The sequence below is a fragment of the Anopheles coluzzii genome, chromosome 3 (assembly GCF_943734685.1).
Source record: "Anopheles coluzzii chromosome 3, AcolN3, whole genome shotgun sequence".
NCBI classification, from domain to species: Eukaryota; Metazoa; Arthropoda; class Insecta; order Diptera; family Culicidae; genus Anopheles; species Anopheles coluzzii.
This window is the reverse complement of record NC_064671.1, coordinates 48,951,074-48,971,280: the sequence shown is the minus strand read 5'-3', so window position 1 is coordinate 48,971,280 and position 20,207 is coordinate 48,951,074. Positions and strand designations below refer to the sequence as shown.

The 20,207-nt window shown below is 44.6% G+C and overlaps 1 protein-coding gene across 1 annotated transcript in view; it reads left to right on the top strand.

Moving 5' to 3' along the window:
- LOC120955051 (hemicentin-1-like) overlaps positions 1–20,207 on the top strand; it is a 64,799-nt gene that overhangs the window by 27,946 nt on the left and 16,646 nt on the right. Inside the window, exons 2-4 of the mRNA XM_040375524.2 lie at positions 16,623–16,812; positions 16,900–17,160; positions 17,246–17,442. Coding sequence (XP_040231458.2) covers positions 16,623–16,812; positions 16,900–17,160; positions 17,246–17,442 — 648 coding nt within the window. The remainder of the gene's footprint in view (positions 1–16,622; positions 16,813–16,899; positions 17,161–17,245; positions 17,443–20,207) is intronic.

Sequence of the window (20,207 nt, the reverse complement as noted above, 5' to 3'; positions counted from 1 at the left end):
AAATATCCCACCGGCCTATTGGGACAGCCACCGACCGTACAATGTGTTTGCAATGACAATAATAAATGAAAATAATAATCATAATTGTGTGCAGTCAGTCGGGCGAGCAATTTTCCCGTCTCATGAAGCATGGGGACATGTGCGATTGGAAGTGCGGTTGAAAAGTTTGTATGCGAAATGTCTTAAAATGTGAAAGACACCGCTTCCCACATGCGTACGTGGTTGGTATGGTTGTGAATGAACCGTATGCCTGCACTTGAATGTTGAGTGCAATTGATGGTGACATATTACCGGCAGGGCTTTAAAGGGCGTCTTTGTCTTGGCAAATGTGTCTGGTCCATACCGCGCTGGCCTTCGGATTGAGCAGCTACGGAAAGAAACGATTACAGAAAAGCGTTGATCGTTACATGCACCATGCGGGATTGGTCATGCCCACTGGGGCACAGCATCGCTAGTGCGGTCGTATCCGTGTGATGGTTATTAAAGCTTTAATGTTTTGATGCGTGCGCGATAATTTGTCGAAAAATTTTCGCCAGCCATGATGGTGTTTCCTTTGCCCCGCGAGTATCGGCAGTCCGTCTATCATGGTGAGAAATCGCTGCAATGAGGTCATTTACCGACCCAAACAAACACATACACATCTTATATACACATACTGCTAACAGTAGAAACTACCGAAATTATAGCGGTACAATCTTGGGATGGCAGTGAACTTAATGCTTGGCCATGGTTTGTTCAAACATTTTTAAATCGAAAAACAGTTCCATAACTGCAGGCGATCGTGTCAAGGATAAATTGAATTTAATCAAAAATTCGTCTCGAATGTTTCACCAAAAATCGAACCAAGTTAGTAAGTGCAGCAGCAGCAACAGCAGCTCGAGGCATCGAAGATTAAACGTCGTGTGTAATTAAGCCGCTTCAGACAGACGTGTGGGTTGGTTGCGGTAATCACGAAAATTGGAAGGTTTGTTTTAGCCAGCGAACGTGGATTTCAACCAAACGTGAATCTTGACAAGATCACGCTCAGCAGCGAAAGAAGAGGCATGTTCATATATTTGAAGGATGTTAATAAATCCTCACGTGATCCACTCATTTCCACTACATCCTATCTTGAGCTTTTTCAGAAAGCAGATTAGAGCAGTAGGAAGCGAGGGTATCGGCGGCATAGTCAGCGATCGTAACAAATTTATTAGTTCTGGTGGAAGATTAGATAAAAGGGAGAAGTAAGCGGCTTAGGCAACGGTTCCCCCAAGCCAACGATTCCCGGATGAACTAGATCTTTAAGCTGTATGCGTGTGTGTGATCGTGTCTCGATAGTTGATTATTTTTCCAGCTTCAAAATGTTGCATGTCTTCGGTATAAGCTGAAAAGAACAATGTGCTCTCTAGTAGGGATAGCTCAAAGTCGAACGACATTCTTCCCTTTGTCGAAGATTATTTAGGGAAATAAATTGATTGAAAGGATTACAAACTACCGTGTGAGGTTGCCACGTTTATCGAAATGAGCTTCTATGACAGTGGCGCTAGAAAGGAACTAATACAAACGCATTGAGAAAAACGATCGATTGTATATGTGATGAGCTGATTTATCAGTTTACACGTTACATGTATGTTTACACAGCCAAAGCTCACTGAAAGATGGGGTGAAGCTTCAATTATGTCGAGACAAAAACTTCTTAACTCGCTTGCAATGAATATACAAGACAGCAAAGTATCTGACTTAAGCAAAATATAAGATAAATAGACTTTATTCTAATGTCATACTTATTGTTTGTAGCTTTTCGCACGGCTCTTCATTCCACTCACTGCTTGCTCCGGATACATAATGCGTTTGGGTCATTTTTGTGTCTACGTGTGTGTGTGTGTGTTGTTTTATTCTTAGATTGTTTTGGGTCCAACCCTTAAGACTCATCGCTCACCTCACCCCTTTTCGTTAATTGAAACACATAAATTATTCAATCATTATTTGTATGAGACTACTGAGCGAGTGGGTTCAGCAACCTCTCTCCTCCTCGATCGCGCATAATAAGCATCCACTGCCGCTGTCGCACTGCCGTCTCAGCTCTCTCCCACACACACAACGGGCACCGGAAACGGGCAGGGAAAAGAATTGTGAGCTGCCAAATTACTAACAACGGCAGCACCGTGCGACGTGTGGGGGGAAAAATTCACCCACCAGCGAAAGACAGTTAGAACAATAAAAGTGAATTAATTTTATCTCTCCCAGAGGCACCCACTGCGTGATATCACCTACCATCTTATCCCTGCGGGGTAGGAGGCGGCCAGCACAGTGTGAGCTAATCTGCGTCATTCAATCTAGACGCAAAAGGTCCATTGTTTCGCGGTTTTTTTCAGTCTTCAGGTGGGTGCCCCGATTCGGTAGGTTTTACCCTATCCTGAACTAAGTGACCTAAGAGATGGTGGAAGATTTGATGGTGTGTTTTCCCCCAATCTTTCCGCCTTCTTCCTCGCTTGACTTGGAAACTCTTCAAAGGTGCAGTTTTTATGGCGTTGCCTTTTTTCTCACTGGTTTGTGGGGATGGGGGTAAGGGATAGGGGGAAATGGTGAAAAATTACTCACCATAAGACAAAGGCAACCCGGAGCCGAGCGTGAACCAAAGTCGAAATAAAAACTCGAAGGACACAAAAAAGACACCCTGATGTAGACGGAAGTTTCACCTCTTCCTCTCTTCGCTCTGCTGCTTGTGGGTGATTTTGGTTTGCGACAAAAAAAGGAAAACAAAATCGCCCGGAAAACCTTTGCCCCAACTAGGCAACCGCTGGCCAAGAATGCTGGGAAACGAGCGAAGAAAATTCTCACGCTCAGCAAACACCTCGTTTGTGTTAAAATAAAAATTAACATTTTAATTTTATTTTCCCTTACACTTTTCCTCTGGAGCGCAAGTTCGGTTCGTTCTGGATGATTGCGGGTGGCGTTGGTGTAAAAGCGCCCCCGTCCTGTGGCACACCATCACGGTCGTATGTACGTATGTATGTATGTATGGTCGTATGTATGTATGCGGTGAGTATGCAAGCTAGCAGCATGCACATGTTTGCCTTTGTCTTCGTCTTTAACGGTCCTACGGTTGAGCGATTTCAGCCGTTTCTTCCTTTACTGGTGACGTCAGCGTTTTCTTCACTTCTCAACCGTGACTACCTGTTTGCATTCAATTTCCGCTTTATGTTTACGCACTCTGACACTCCAACTGGAATGGAATGGCTGTGTGTGTGCTCCGGTGGTAGAGCGAAGGTGGTGGTCGTTGCAGGAACCCACTCATCGATAAAGTTTCACTTCCGGAATACTTACACTGATGCAAACTAACACCTGTGGCACGAGTAAAGTTTTGGAGAAGGATTTTTGATAGTAAAACAAGAATCTTTTTAACAAATTATTTGGAGTTATTTAGGGAAACCATGATGACGATTTATTCGCTAATATACATGTTTTTAATCAAAATAATTAAACCAAATTAATTCAATCGAATGCTTGCAATTGAAACATTTTTCGTTATGCTTTGTTTTAGAAGACTACTTCAAATTAATCTTCTACAATAGCTTTCTATGTTGCATTATCTTTTAGGTGTGCCTTAATTCTGTAACCATTTCTGCGGCATTATCATAACGATTATCGTCGATCTGTGATGAGGTGATGCGTGCAAGTTTGGTCTGCTTGCCGGCAGACGGTCCATTGAAACACCTCTAGATACAGATATTTGATTCTCAACTGAATTTTTCCAAGTGTATTACGCTTGTGGGAAACTCGACTTATCGCTATCTCTCCATCTCACTCCCTTCCGATAGAATGGAGTGAAAGTAACGTGAGCAGTGTGTGAAATTAAATTAAAGTAAGGCAAAAATAACGTGCTGATAGTGTGTGTGCATGTGAGGAGAGCTTTGTTGCTGTGGGTAGTAGCGAAATTGTCCCAGCAGCGATGCAGGTGGACCTTGGTTGTCCACACGTTCACGTACGTACGAACGTACGTCCGTGCGGATCTATTTATCCATCTATTTGCACTTATGTGATTCGTTCGCACGGAACCAATGTGTTATGGACGATTCCGTCGAGTTGAAGAGGTGTTGTTAGTGGTAGAGCTTCATTTTGATGTACCCTGGGCCACACATCGGCAACGGTTTGATTCCATCGAACATTCCGGTTCGGAGAACGGTTGCTTGGCGTCTTATGTTCTGGCCCGAGGCGACTGTGGTGTGATCGAATTGTGTCCTACCAGGAGGCAGCACGCTTATGGTAGGTGCCAAGAAAGATAGTGCTCAAGTGCTTCCACATACGAAAACATGTTTTCAATTGTTCAAGAAGCACTTGACGCTCGAGAAAATTTGTTACAGTTTCGTAGTTGCACTTCTAGCGCGCTTCCGTTGCTGTGCGGAACCACGCATACACACACATAGATTCCCTGGGGCGTTGTGTTGGGTAGCAGATGCACTATTAGGATTCAAGAATGCGCATGCAAGGGGGACGTGGGTACGTGGGTAGGTGGTGTGTATATCTTGAAGCGTAGTTTCTTGGCCATTTTCTAGAGTTGCAACACGCGGCAAGTAACCCGCAATGAAAATAGCCTCCGAGCATGATGGAAGCAAAAAAGCAAAGGATATGAGGTTCGAACCAAAAGGATCATTTTTAGAAGCTGGTCGCTCGTTTTTGGTCAAGTGCAACAAGCGCACAGCTACAGACGATGTGAGGGGTGGCCAGTTTTTGTGAAGCATCGTTCAGCGTGTACATCGTTCAGAACAGCTTTGTGTAATTCTATCATTTTCCAATCGCAAAGTACGAGCTGTAGAAATAATGTCGTTTGTTCAAGTAGAGCATGAATGAATAACTGGGTAAGTGGGTGAATCGTGGCGTAATAATCGACAACGGCAGTGCATCAACCCTCCCCTCCTCCTCCCATCGTCATCATCTCAGTGGAGGATTACTTGATCGGGAACATCTTATCGCAGCCGTCCAAATCCTTCTACCAGTCAACGGAGCCAACGAACCAAACGAAAGTCCTTTCTTCGCTGAAGTAGGATTGTATCGGCTTAACGGCGCTGGCATTGGGCTGATGCCTGCGAATGAAAGATTATTCTTTCCCGGAGAGTTAGAGAGAGAGTGGCGTCGAAACGGGGCCGTACTCCTGGTCGCTGGTAGCGCTACGTGGTTTGCTACGAATTCTAATTAATGTTTCGTTTCTTGAATAAGCTATTTTTGCAGTTGACTGATCAAAACCGCTTAGAAGCTCACAACATGTGCTGGGCCAGCTCTTCCATTCCCACGTAGCTGCTGACGCTGGAGGGGGGGAGGCTTGGGGATGGGGTAGAAGGTGTAGAGAAAGTTTCAAAATTTGCGCCGACCATTTTCTTCGGTGCCCTTTGCTACATGTGCCCCCAGGGGGGGAATGTGGCCGTCAACGGGTAAGGGGTGGGACCTTTGCGTTGCCGGATCTTACGCGTCGTATGGAGTGAGGATTGATTAGAAAATCCATCACAGGTTTATTTTGCAGTACAGATAAATAGAGTGGAGTTTATCGCGTCTGTTCGGCGTAAAACGGCGAAAAAGTGTTGCAAAATCGAGCTTGTGCGTCAAGCGCCGCGGAGTATCGCGCTAATGATGAGCTCGCTTTGACGAAACCGCGCTCGACGAGGGTCGCTGCGGAGAGACAATCAATCATGATGATCGCTGTCACTAGAGGGAACGCAATGGTATGATGATGATGGAGAGCCGTTGGTTCATACGATTGTCTTGGAATAGTGTTGTGGTGGAATGTTCCTCCAGGCTAATAATTAAATCCACCGGATGATCCTCCTACCTTGAAGCGCTTCACTGCCGCACTCTAATAGAGCGCGGCTAAGGCAAAACGGTTTTGATCTCGATGGTCGCCACCGGTGCAAAGCGTTGGACTAAGTGAAACAAAAATATGTTATCATAATATTTAGTGGTGGTCGTGGTGAGTGACGTCTGGTAAGCTCTTTTGTGTTGGAAGCTTCAACAAGTTGGCATCTAATTCCACACTGTTTGAATTAATGCACAGTGTACCACCCGCCAGCAGAAGAATGTTAGGATAGTAGCAAATACATTCCTAAACGCCAAGTATGCCGCAAAAATGTCGATAAGCTTTGGAATTATTTTGCACAGACACATTTGCCAATACAGGCGAGCAAAACAAAAAACTGTGAAAAATTGCGCTCTGCCGCTTTCTCCCCACGAGAAAGAAAGAATTTCACCTCTCAAAACCAAACACCACCCTTTACTTGCCGGGTTCGCTGAACGGGGAGAACGTTATACACGCCCGGGGATTGATTTTGAAGTAGTAGCATTCAAATCATGATTAATTACAGTTGTGTCGTTACCACCTTCTCGAAGGCGTTCAAGCACAGCCATCAATGAAGCCCGTTTTTCCGGGTCACGGGTACATCGGTGCAGCAGTAGCAGCAGCACTCGTGGAAGCAGTTGCCGGCGTTCGTTTGGCACCGAATCCCAAGAGTACATTTATGTCTTTTACGGAACATATTGCTTTTCATCTCTTCCGTCCACCGCTTGGAATGCGAACCATGCAGCGCGCACATGGTCCCGTGTGCATTTGCCGGTGATGTGAGCTGCCAAAAAATCGACGAGTCTTAGAGTGTACGAGTTTGGTACCGTTGAAGTGGAAGTGAAAAGTATCGACATAAGTACTCTGCACCATGCATTCTCCTGGCTGAAAATTCGTCTTTCGTCGCGATTCGAGGGTACTCTGGCTTCAACAGGGCGGAAAACGAAGAATATGGTGCGAGGTAGAGAAAGAGAAACATTGGAACATTCAATCTGCCTTACGCTTTTTGAGATGTTATCTTGATGCGACCAGTAACGGTTGGAGATGGTACGATCGAGCCGTAACAAGCGAACATGCAAATAACGTAGCACATCGCCGAACTGAGGTGTTTTTCGGTGTGTTGGTGCTGAGAATATGGAAGAGATTCTATCGCACGAAACATCTCTGCTTGTTAACTCTGGTTGTGGTACGGTAGAGGGTGAACATCAAAACTGGGATGCATACTCCCTTGGTGGTATCGAGTTTAGCCGTGCTGCTGGGAGCTCCCGAGATAGATTGATTATAATCTTAAGCAATCAATTTAGTTCTTCCGTAGTGAAGGAGTGTGTGTGTGTGAGTGTGTTCGTTTTTTCATGCTCAGTGCTTGTTATGTTGTTGTGTCCTTTGGCTTGTTCCATGCTGCACCCGTCTCGGAAGGACCGTGAAAAGTACTGTGACAGTGTAGAGAGCGATGCTATCTCTCGGACGCTGGGTACTGTCTATCATTTATTTGTTCTGGTATGAGATTACTTGTAGCTGTTCAATTTTAAACCCTAATTCGGAACAGCAGAGTCTTTCGTCGCAGGACGTGCTGTGGATGCAATAATCCGTGCTTGTACTATGGCATCGAAACAGAATATAAAGCGCAGCATCAGACATAACAAATGCTGTACCATTTTCGGGTACCCGTTACTGTTCATGCTCTAGTGGATTAGTTAATGAACTTTTTAGAGTGTTTCTACTTTCAATCTATAGAAACTGTGTTCGGTTTGGCAGATGAAGTCAAATAAACCAAACAATCAGCCACTACTCAGTGCAGTCGTAAATGCAAACTGATTGTGTGCCCGGGTGTGTCTGCGTGTTTGTTTGCGTAAAAGAACGCACTTGGTCGTGTTGTCTTGGGTAATCCTATCTTTCGCCTTCAACTAATATATGTATCTTTTTTGTACTAAATTCTATTGCACGGAAAGGATAGCTGCAACATCCATTCCTTGTTTGCAATCGACACTACGGGGATTAGTGTAGAAGTTTCGGAATAGTGAAATTTGTTTACCTAGTGCGCCTTTGGATGCTTCCGGGAAATGGGAACAATTAAGCATCGTCAGGAGATCAGGCTATCCATCACGGCAATAGAAGGCTCCGGAAAGATCAATGTCTTGCTCTTGCTGATGCTCCACTCACTCGGGCAGCACTACTGCGTCTCACGAGGCGCAGGTCCTTATTTTCGGGGCTCGGCGAGGCAATGCATAAATTATGGCTCAATCAGGGATGCCGGGGTTCGAAGGCGTCGTGAACAAACCGTGATGTCGGGAGTGTTTGTCATTGTCGTTTGTATACGCTTCGTACGAATAGACATTCCACAAATCACAGCACCGCCCGCCTCCGTGTTCGTCCACTACAGCTGATCCGTCGTTTGCGAAATGCATGTGGCGAAGCGCCCGTTTGATGAGGATGTTGCACAGTAAGTAGCCACTGTGCATGGTGTGCGTGTCTAGTATGACAGCCTTCCCAAGCGGGGTGATTTAAATCATCGATAATACTTAAAGAAAATCCTGCTCTTTTCCCATCTCGGTGAGGAGCTGGCGGCGTTCGGCGGAATGGATAAGTGTGCATTGTGCTGCACACAGTAAGATGGTCGGAAAGGATGAGTCAAACCAATGGAACGGTTTTGTCCGGGAATGTCCGTATTCATAATCGATGACAGATTGCCGGGGACGGATTTGGAGCGTCCGCGTCCTCACGTCGATCATGCCAAACACGCAATTGGACGTCTCACACAAAGCGAAGTGCCACGGTCGGGTTACAGATTTTGTTTTATTTCTTTTTAGTCTCGTGCTACTTTAAGCTGAGTGCAGTTGTGTCGCTATCATCTGGCAGCCAAGTACCGGGACATGCACAGATGGAGCAAGAGACGAACAAATCTGATTATTCTGTACCACCTTTTGGATAATTGGAACGCAACCCGTAGATTGTTCGATCGGCTGACCTCGATAAGGGGGGAGGAAAAGAAACGTTACGTACGCAACTGTGTGTGTGTGTATGTGCGGGAAGCCGGACGAGCAAAACCCTTTTGCCACAGTATGTGACCTCACCGAATCTTTTATCCCTTGTTCGGAGCGCCGGCGGAAGTGCTCTGAGTGGTACGCGCCAAGGCATGATGGCTCAAGCAGTGGCGCTGGATTTGAATCGGATTTGAAGCTTCCGTTCAAAATTAATTTCGATTTCATACTTTCTCCTCGCGTTTGCTACTGCTGCTGCAGCTGCGTTTATGGAGCTATAGACTAGACGATGGCGGTTTGCGCGTGACTTGTTTTCTCCATGACGCTTCGGTCGGAACCGCGCGACCGCACGTGAATGGAGCGTTTTTTTTTTCTTTCTCTCGCGGAGTGGTGTGTTTCGTTCGGTTTTATGTCTGTTTCCCTTTTTTTGAGCTTTCGCATTTTTGTGCTAGTTTTAACTGCTGTGGAAAGGAAGTTGAGCTGCCGATGCTCGGACACACACATAAGCGTGATGTGATAGTGTATGCTGGATGCTGGACGGGGGTTTAATCTCGTCTACATCCGATGGCGCGATCAGGGTTGTCTTTCTATCTGCGCTTCGAACTCATTTCTTTAGTGTCATTTTTCTTCTAGTTCATCGGTTTGTTTTCCGGCGTGCCTTGTGTCACCGTTCTTTTCGGAAATGCAACATCACGATCAAATCTCCCTCCGTACACTTTTAATTTTCTGCATGTTTTTTTTCTTGTGTAATGGTATGCATCAACAGTGCCATGATGCACACTGGTTCTGAAAACGTATACCATTTATATGATTTTTTTGTAGTACGTGATCTGGGCAGCGTAGAACAGTGTTCTACTTTTTGGTGACTCACATGGGCTCTCTTGCTCTTTTTGTCCAATTCATCAACACTTCCACAGGAACTGTCAGCATTCGTAATGTTGCAGCGTGAAGGACATACGTTTTTTTTATTGTCTGCCTTTGAACAGTTGTCTGCAGACGCCCAGTTCGGCTGCAGTCTCTCGTTGAACTTGCTCTAGGATGGTTGGCCACCAATTGAGATTAGTTGTGCCTTTTCCTACTCCACTCTAGCTGCACGCTGCGTAAGAAAACGGTTCCTATTGCAAGGACGTATTTTGAGGTGTGGCTCGGTGATTAAATCGTGTTATGCTGCGGTTACACTACATTTGCTGCCAATGCACACCAGCGTGGAGCACCGCAAATGGCCCAGTTCGAAATGAGTAAACGTGGATCACAAGCTATCTGCGGGCACAAGAGATCGTGCTCGGAACGGAGCGTTGACTAGCAAAAAAAAAGACAGAAAAAATGAGTCGTGGAACACAAATGGGTGGCCTGGAGCGAAGAAAATTGGATCGGATTGTATTGCGCGCAAGAATGTGAGACGCACATTTGCGCCAAGCAGAGCAAGCCCGTTTTTTTCCTCTGTTGTGTCTCTCCCGGCTGGTTTACCGAGGGGAAAATAAACTCAACTGACTGGTGGTTGAGCAACTCCTTTCGGATTTTTCAACCCCGGGGCGTGTACACTTCATAAATACGCTTAGTTAAGAGATTTGTTTCGCTCAAAATCATTGGCGTATCGTTTGGTGACATGAAGGGCGGTTATAGCGGACGGCTTGGCAAACCGTCACTTTAATGACACGGTTCTGCTGGTATATCGATGTATCGTGGCGATAGCTCGTGGCGGAGGGCGGACTTGTGACAAAGAGCAATTCATTCGTCACTTGAACATGATGTCATTTTTATGCCCCGAACATGGCCAGCAAGAAAGGTTAGTTTTGTGTAGTTAAACGAGCATTTGACAAGTTTTGGGCCGTGACTACAGTGGTCACAAATGGTCACTTCTCATATACTAAATATCGTCTTTAAAATGTAATGTAAAATTTGTGGTGAAAACAAGGAATGACCACTCATAAATTCTTTCACTATTAAAAACAAAAATAGTAACACAAGCTTTGTCCGCTTTCCACTGAACAGGTTTTTCATTTTGCGCTCATTGACGAAGGTATGTTGTGTGCATATTTGCGTGGATGCCCTTTTTCGAAGAGTAACAGTTTGTGTGCGTGGGTCCATTTGACCGGCTCACGGCGCACTATCGACAGCTGATTAATCAAAGTTGATTAGCATAATCAATATCAAGCGAGCGTGCACTTCAGCTTAACTCAACCGATATGGTACCGTTTGATGATGCTTGGCAGGCAAATGGGCACCCACATCTTTCGGCTGGCATATGAGAGAGCGCTGGCTGACGGCGGTGGTGTGTTTGGGATGCAGGAAGAAGTGTGCCTATAGTGGTCAGAACCATTACGGTTATTAGCGGTTATTTTTCGTGTGAGGGTAATTAATGGCTTACTTGTCCTTGTGTCTGGGTGGTTGATGGTTGCTGGCGTTAGTGTTGCGCGTTGCCATTGCGTTCTCTTTACGTTCGGTTTTGTGTTGTTTATGACGGGGGCACCACAATAGAGGAAAACCACTCTGCACAATCGGACACTTCGGATCTTGGAAAGCATGGAGCTATTTTTCTTCACCGCAGTCCGTGGTTGGTGAATGTTTGTTTTGTGTATATGATCACGCGAGTCTTGCGCCTTCCGGTTCGGCTGAGAATAGGGCTTTTAAGCTTATCCATTCTATTTCGCGTACAATTTTCCCAATCAGAACCGTGAAATTCGAAGGTTAATTAATTAATAGCATGTAATTGAATGACCTGTGAAGTTTTAGGCACGAACTCTCGTTTGATTGAATACTGAGTGTTCTATTACGATAAGATTGACAACCGCAAACAATTAAATGTTATTAGAGGTTTTGTTAATTGTTCTTCGAATCTCATCTATACCTTTCATTGAAGAGTTATACAGTCGTCTTATTTGTTTTAAATAAGGAATTACGTTGTGATAAAATACTTGTTTTGCCAATAAAAAATATACCATCAATCTAGAAAAAAAGAGAAAAGATCTTCGTTCAAGATAGTTTCTAAATCATTTAGGTTTTATGATGAATGATAAAACGCTGTTCAACTGGTGGTTGTCTTGCTATCAAACACTTGCTACTTTCGAACAGAAACGAAGCACATGGAAGAAATACCGGGAACCGGGTACGGGTGGCTGCGTTGTAGTACTTGACTCTAGCATCATTTATCTTATTGTTTGAGTATAGCTCGATGCAGAGCCATGGCGTCGGGATTTGAAAAATTGCACTTCGTTCGGTACTCGAGCGTGTGCGGCGGCGCCGGTCGTAAGAATTGTCCCGCATACGCTGGGCGACATAATTTCCGGCGAAAGGGTGGTCGGTTCTTTGGTGTGCCAATTTGAAATTTAGTGCCACTTTAATGTCGGTCACCAAGGTGGTGGTGGTGTGTGATTGATTGGCTTAGTGCGGTATGTATGAAGACGAGTCGAGAAAGCTCAAAGTATGCCGGTTAGTATTTCGTACAGCCCTTGGGGGAGGGTTTGACGGTCTTCGGAAGGCAGAAGTAATCAGGTGGGGACATACTAAAATCGAGTGTTGTTAATGTTTTAGCTATAGTATCGATAGCATCAGCACAAACACTCGTGTGCTGCAGTCTTCCGTCTTGTGGTACATGTCTGTGGGCTTTGAAGTTTTTCGGGGAACAAGAGTGGTACAACTAATTACACAACCAATTACATTCCGCCTACGTACCCCATTTACTCTGTGTGATGTTTGGAAGTTAAAGTGCGTGTTTACCGGAGCCCCACGGGCTATGGTTAGTATGCCGATCACGATTACTAGGAACCTTTTAGTCGTGCGTTTTTTTGTTTTGTTTTGTCAGTTCACTCAGCTTCCCTCACGTCGTCGTCTAATCGAGGGCATCATTTCAATATGCTGACGATCGTTCATTGGGTAGCCGGCACATTGCCCGGTGCCCGGCGTGTTTGACTGGGCTAAGAAAAGTTTCCGATTTCGCAGATTAATTTTCAACTTCGGGACGATTTAATTAATTTTCATCCTCGAGCTATAGGAAACCATCGTCCGTAGTGGGAAACTAGGCGAAGTTTGGTCGGTTGTCGGTTTGGTGTACGGTGAAGCGGTGGCTGTATCGAGAAGAAGCTTGGAATGCGCTTAAAGCTGGGGGCGAAGTCGACACAGAGTGATGGTTAGAATACTGCGCCAGTGATGCGTCCGTAGTGCTAGGTCTTTTTTTATTTCTTGTGGAATTGTTGACGACGTAGCTATGGTTGTGTTTGAAATGCAAAATCGTCATCGGACGGGGAATCGTCTGTATTCGTGTAAGGAGTCCAGAGAATCATAGCATCGATAGCAGCAATAAACACGAACGCGTGAACGAAACGATGGTCAAAATTCGCGCGAAAATGTTAAAAATGTTTGGATATAGGACGACAAGCACAGAGAGCAGCATTCTACGAAATAAATCGACTACGATTGCCAGTGAGCGATGGCGGATGGAACGGAAGCTATATTTTTGATTACAGCTTAAAAATCACTTCAGGCGTTAGATTCCAGTTTGATTAAAAGTAGATGGAAATATCTGGAAACCGAAACTACGGGAGGATTTTAGTGAATGAATTGAGCGTTTAACGTTTCCTGGAAGATGTATATTTCATTCCCTCTTTCTAGTACTTGACTTTGATGGATCACAGGTAGTCTTTAGCTGGTATAGAGATGCTATTTTTCTTTATCATTTGCCATTAAATCGATTGAATGTTTCTTCTTTCGATTTAAGCTCAGTATTAGTTCCACCTGTTGTTTGTTATTGCATCTAACAGCTGTACCAAAACGAGTACAATGGTTGAATATACAACCATTCCACTTTGTATCAGCAATCATCGATGTATAGACATTTGGTTATAACAAATCATGTAACTAATGCACCTTTTTTGTACGAATGCACTGTTCGGGTAATGATTTTCACTTTTAGGTGGGAATTAGCTACACTGTTCGCTGCTGAAGAAGATCTGAAAATCATAACCATGTCGAACGCACATCTTTATTGATTCGTTTACTTAGCTTATGCTTAAAGCTACGCGGTCTTTGTGGCGATACTGCGAGACGAAAGAGAAACCAAAACGAACTTAGCGCACACGGTGGTGGTTTGGTCATGGAAAATAAAGTATCATAAAGTGCAAAAAAAAAAACCGCCACGAACGTGAATGACTCAATGATGAACAGAGGTAGTTTTGAAAGTGGAACTGAAGCGAATAGTTAGACCAGCTCGGCTAATGCATCATGGAGGGTTCGTGCACTCGCGTGAAGTATTTCGTTTCCCGCAGTATCAATGTACGATTTTCGATGGTTTTCTGTGCGTTCAAGTTGGTGGAAAAAGCAAAAACCAAGCCAATTTGATAGACATACCCACGGCGAGGTAGTTTTTAGTCGATCGGTTGATCGTGGTTATATACAGCCGATGTTAAGTTGCTGGGTTTTCTTTTTCACTGCAAAGTGATGGTCTGGGTACAAAGGAAGAGCATTACTAATTCCTACTCACTGGTACACTGGGTGGATTTCGATTAGTTGATTGATTTTCAAGAATCTGATGTGTTGAGTGAGTTAGCGATGGTAGCGATGTGTACGTGTAGTAAAATATTAATTGCTGTAAAATTCCATTCCATTCGGGGTGGGATTGACAGGAAATCACGAAGGAAATGAAAGTCTTAGAGCCGAGCACATTTTGTTGGATTTGCAGGAAGAGCTGTGTAATACTGTTCTATGCAATAAAGCAGAGTGAATTAGTGTGAAAGGCCGGGAGCTGAAGGTAAATGAAATGCATGGGATATTTGTATTGCGAAATGAGATGAAGCGTTTGCAGCATGTACTGTAGAAAAAAAAAGCCCCAAGAAGTGGTGTAGCGTTGCTTGTGCGCAATCAGGTGGTTTACATTAAACCTGAGAATATCCATTAGCCCGTACGGTGTCTCGCACAAGATGACAATTGACTGATACACACATTGGCGAGTTAGCAACAGCTACTGTAGCATCTTGTATCAATAGCTCCAGGCTGTTTTGAAGTATAAATGTCCTGGCAATATGGAATGATTTCTCATCATTTTCTTTGCGAAATATTCGCCATGTCGTCGTTGTTGCTACAGCAAGCCGGCGAATGGTGGGGCGCCTGGGAAGAAAACATTTCTTAGGAAGTCACAATTTTGCAGATGCCGTTTCGCAGGTATTTTTCTGCACAGTCATTAGTGAATTAGGTTTGATTTGTAAGGAGTTGCCGAAGCCGCCGGATCGGGGGGTTGAGTGTGGTGTTGACTTGTGACTTGATTTGTACGCTTGACTGATTGGTTCGTTTGGCGAGGACGACGACGACGACAACGATGACGCCCGTGGGACTGAGTTCATCGTTCAGATTGAATCCCGTCTCCTACCGGTTGCCCCGGTTTCGTTTTGCCATATGTGTATGTATGCGCTGAGAAACGGGAAACCGATTCGGAAGAATGGAATGAAAGGGTCTTATAAACAATGCAGCATAATGTAATTATGTTTGATAATGATCACACGATTCTTAACTGTTTCATACTTTATGAATTCACCGAGTGCGCCGTGCCACAGCGCGCCACCAGCAATGGCGTGGCCGCGTAAAGAGAGCAAAGGCCAAATGAATGAGTATGGGCGAAAACTCCGAACAATAAAACAAACAAGCCCAAGTAAACTAACTGTGGGTTGTGGGGCCTTTCCAACAATGGGGCTGCTATGGTGAAGTGGAACTCAAGCGCGGGGAGAGGTGCTAAGAACATTGGCTAGGAAAATGAATAACACATCCCCTCCTTACACACACACATGCTTGATGTATGGTATGGACACTGTTTGGTGTATCACGCGTGATGTGATGGCGTGCGTGAGACATTTGATGGAAAAAATCGTGGGTGAAAAGTCACCGACCTAATGTTGGCCGACATATGGTTTGATAACAATAGCAGCAACACCAACAGGTTCAATCGTCGCCCCAAACGACGCTGTACACAATAGAGCATCTGCAAGGTGTCGTGCCAGTATCGTTTCGGGACAGACTAGATCCGTCGTGCGGAAAAGACGCCGGCCGGGCGGCGCTATGTGTGTAGTGTCGTGGCTGGGTGGAAATTTAATTGTCTTGTTAGAAACAAAGCGTTAGCGGTGAGAGCCACACACGACCTCATGGCTGCTGTTATGAGGAGAGGAGGGGGGGGGGGGGTTACCATGTCCCATGGATGTCAGTAGCACCATACTATGGCTCAAGGCGGCAAAACAAGTGGCACAAGTGGGTGAGAACGGCTTCGCAAACGTTTTCACATGTTCTGCGTATACTACCGTTAGTTTAATTTATTTTCAAATACCGTCTTACTTGGGCACAAACACTCAATGTTTGAAAGGAGTTTTAATCCAAATTAGTAAAACCTTTTTTTGTTTTCTTTTTGCATCACCGAATAAACTCCAGTTGTCTGCTTTGTTTGTGTTTACGCAATTTCTCAGGAATTTTACCGCGAAATTTTGTTTACCGTCAACATAAAAATGGATCATCTGCTTGTGGAGCAAAACTGTTTACTCTCATAGCTTTTTTGTTCGTCTGCCGAAACTGATACCATATGCACAATGAGTTACTCGACTTAACAGTGCTGTTTACTTGCTGAAAGTGCTTTATATGACAATGGGGGGAGATACGAGATACGATCTTACGAAACGATCGTTCATTCGTTGTTTTGTAAATCCGGCCCAGTATTGAGCGAATACCAAACATTTCAACCGACGTATCAATATTTATCGAATAGCTAAAAATGTTTACCGCCTGTTGCTGTTTTCTGCAGAATCTTCGTACCACGATATTCAGGCAAATGCTAATGCATTGTTTACATTTTTTTCTTCTATTTACAGTTTTACTGCTGCTCGGTTTGGCGATGGCGAACAAAACGATGGACACACGAGAAGGTGAGGATGTGATCTTGAAGTGTCGCTTCAACGAGCACTACTCGGACCGGGAATACTCTTACTATTGGGCGCAGCAGTCACCAAATAAGTACGACAATGTTGCGATCAAGGGTGACACCTTCAACCCCAACTACAAGTAAGTGTGCTTAACTGATACAGAATAGGGTTTTTTTTCTTTTTCATCTGAAAAATCAAATTTTATTGCTTTTTATTCGCTTCCTAGGATTGATTACCGACCTAATCAGGGTATTTACGATCTGCAAATCTTTAATGTATCGTACGCGCGCGATAACGGCCGCTTCGAGTGCCGCATCAAGCAGATCGGCAGTGACAATGCGATCTACGAGGATTACTACAATCTGACGGTTCTTACGCCGCCACAGCCTCCGCTAATATTTCCGGGCAGCGAAACGACCGCCACGGAAGACAAAAAGCAGGAACTCACCTGTAGCAGTGTGGGTGGCTCCCCGGATCCCACCATTTCGTAAGTTTCAAAATAAATATCCAGTGTGTCATTCATGAAGATAAAAATATGCCGCTCCCTTTTGCAACTTTGTCAATGTTCGCAGCTGGTACCGTGAAGGAAGCACAACACCATTGGCCGCCAATCTGATCTATGGGGGATCGCGTGACATGCAGACGACCAGCACATTGACCATTATCCCACGCCGAGAGGATGATGGTGCGAAGTTTACGTGCGTCGTGTGGAACCGAGCGATGCCGGAGAGCCAGCGGCTGGAAACGGTTACGACATTGTCGGTGCGATGTAAGTACCCGATTTCACTGTAGTTTCCATATGTAGCACCGCGCACCGTTGCTCTCAAATCGCACGGAGCGGGCGTTCATTTGTGCGTCTTCCTGTAATTATGCTTAAATATCGCACCACGAACGAACGACTGTGATCAGGGAAGATGATCGATGAGCGAGCGTTTGGGACAGCTAATCGAACACTTCCAGGAAGTGAGATATTAGTCAGTCACACGTACATTCCGTTTTACGAGAGCTGTAGAGATTTTAGTTGCTTTTGTTGTTGTTGTTGTTGTTGTATGATGTGTTGGAGAGCAGATGATTCAGTCACCCGTTTGCAGATGAACACATCTTTGGAAGGTGTACCACAGTTTTTAGCAGGGAATTCCCGTGGCGACTTTCAATCCGCTCTAAAAAAAACGTAGGCAAATCAGCATCTTGAATGCGATTGTTCCTAGTTTGACCTCGTTTGCTTCTGCTGTCGGAGATGGTAAATTATGAATCATGGTACACCTGAACTCAGCTAGTTACTCACGGAAGCATATCGGGTTTTGCTGGGTTTTTGCCAAAAAAAAAAAGGAGTTATCTTCCAAACAAGCAGGGCGCCATCATTGTGCGTGGAAGTATGACACGTAAAATATTAATCAGACAAATTCGCGCGCCACTGTGCGGGGCCTTTCTGTGCCTGTTTCTGTTCGTTCCGTAGCGTAGTAAAGGCTTTCCGGCTGACTGTGCAAACTTTCTTTTTTCTTTCTTTCCTTTGTTTTATTCCGTTTCCTTCGATCCAATTCCCTTCCGTGAGGCGTTTGATGGTTGGTTGGATTCTACTTTCATTTCATTCCCGTTTCTTTTTGCGTTTTCGACCTTCACGCTGAGCCAGTCAGATACGATTTTTTTTTGTGTGTATGTGTACTGGTTTTGAGATCTCCACCAGATCGTGTTCCAGGAAATGATTTGAATATGGCACCGTGAGTTATTCACAACTCTCCATCCCTTCAAAAATGGCAACATTGACAGGGATGATGCGATTTGGACACACACAAAATAAAAAAAGGAAGTAGCTTCAAGGTAGCGGTTGAACGAAGCGTAACTGTTGCATTTTTTGAAGAAGAATATTCATGTTGCTTCGTTGGATGGATTTATGTTAGAGAGCAGCATCGGATGAGACGTGTACGCCACGTGCTCCTCCGTGCCGTGTTTTGATTATTATTTTGATTTGCTTGTGTTTAAGTCGTTGGTTTTGTCGGTGGACGTGGGCCGTGAGATGTTGTTGCTCAGATTTGTGAAATATTCAATGCATTTTTGATGTGCTTCGGATGAACAATGAATGAAAAGACACGTTGTACATTTATTGAACAGGATAAGAGATTGTTTTAGATTTTCCAGTGTGTTCGTGCTATGGTTGCAGTTTAATGCAATCGCGTTGCTGTTGAACGTTTGATAAGGAAGAAGGTCTTTTATATCTGAATTGCTCTGCACAAATTCGCTTTTCTCTTAACACTATAGAAATGCCAAAAAGCATTTTGTGATGATACAGTAAAAAGCAAAAATATAGAATACGCAAAGGTTTTTAAAGAAAATCTTATTTTTTAATATAATATATAAATAATAAGATAACATTAAAAAGTTCCAACACCATACAGTGCGATATAATCGGTGCAGTTAAATTAGCAGAACATAACGCTTCAGGGTGTTCGCTGTATTTTCATTTTCTCATTAGTTTCACAATGTTTTCTTTTCGATGAATTTGGGATAAACTGGATGGGTTTGTACCGTTTTGTGGATGATAATTCTTGGGTCGGTTTCTGTCATTTGTGTCATTCGCAACTCAGCGGGCGGCAGGCGAAGGTACTCCATTACGCTACAGAACAGCCACCGATAGGATCGCTACAGAGCGCTCTGTGCGTTGTATCACTCTTTCACCTCTCTTTCGGATATCTTTTGTCCCCAAGGCGGGCATGGGTCGAGTCTACTGCAACGGTGGAACTAGGCAAACTGACCGCTCTTAATAACCGAATCAAATCGTGGGGGAAAAAAGTTAATGGGCATCATTAGCGCCACAGCACCACACAACACAGTGCTGTACTCGCATAGTTAGAGGAAAGGCAGAACCTTTAGAAAGTCGGTGATAAGTAAGGTTGGATAGGCAGAAGAAGATGGTGGCTTGAGGGAAGCATTGCGAGAACAACGGACGACGACGACGACGACGGACATGCTGTGTACGGCTAGAGTTGCTGCCGGTGTTGATGGCAGTGAAATTTTGTTTTCCGTTAATTAGCCTCCAAGTTCTTCATTTGCGCACCCTCCTCCGCCTCACGGTCGTGGTGGTTGAGCGATGTGTTAGGTGGGGGGACGTGGGGGACTGCGCATCGAGAGTGAGGGGAGTGAGTCGTCGGTTGTTATTTCACTTGCCATTCTGCTGTGTATATATTCTCTTATTTCACTTTTCTCGATTTTTTTGTGTGTGTCCTTGCTTGGGTGTGCTCATTTACTGTGCTTTGTTGGTGTTGTTTTTATCCCCCGTGTGCACATTTCTAGCCGTTCTTGTTGGTGTTTCGAAGCGAAAATTGAAATTACGATTTGTGCGTTGTTTGGATTTGCTCAAGGACTGGTAAAATTGGACTTATGTACAGCTAAACGGTGGCTGCTGCATTGGAGGTGACAGGGGAGAAGCACAGATGTTTTCTTTGGGCGCGCAATGCAACACCGGGTATATATATATAAACTGTTGTGCAGGTCCGTTTCGTGCTTATTTTATGCTCAATGCTTTGTGACCTCTCCTTC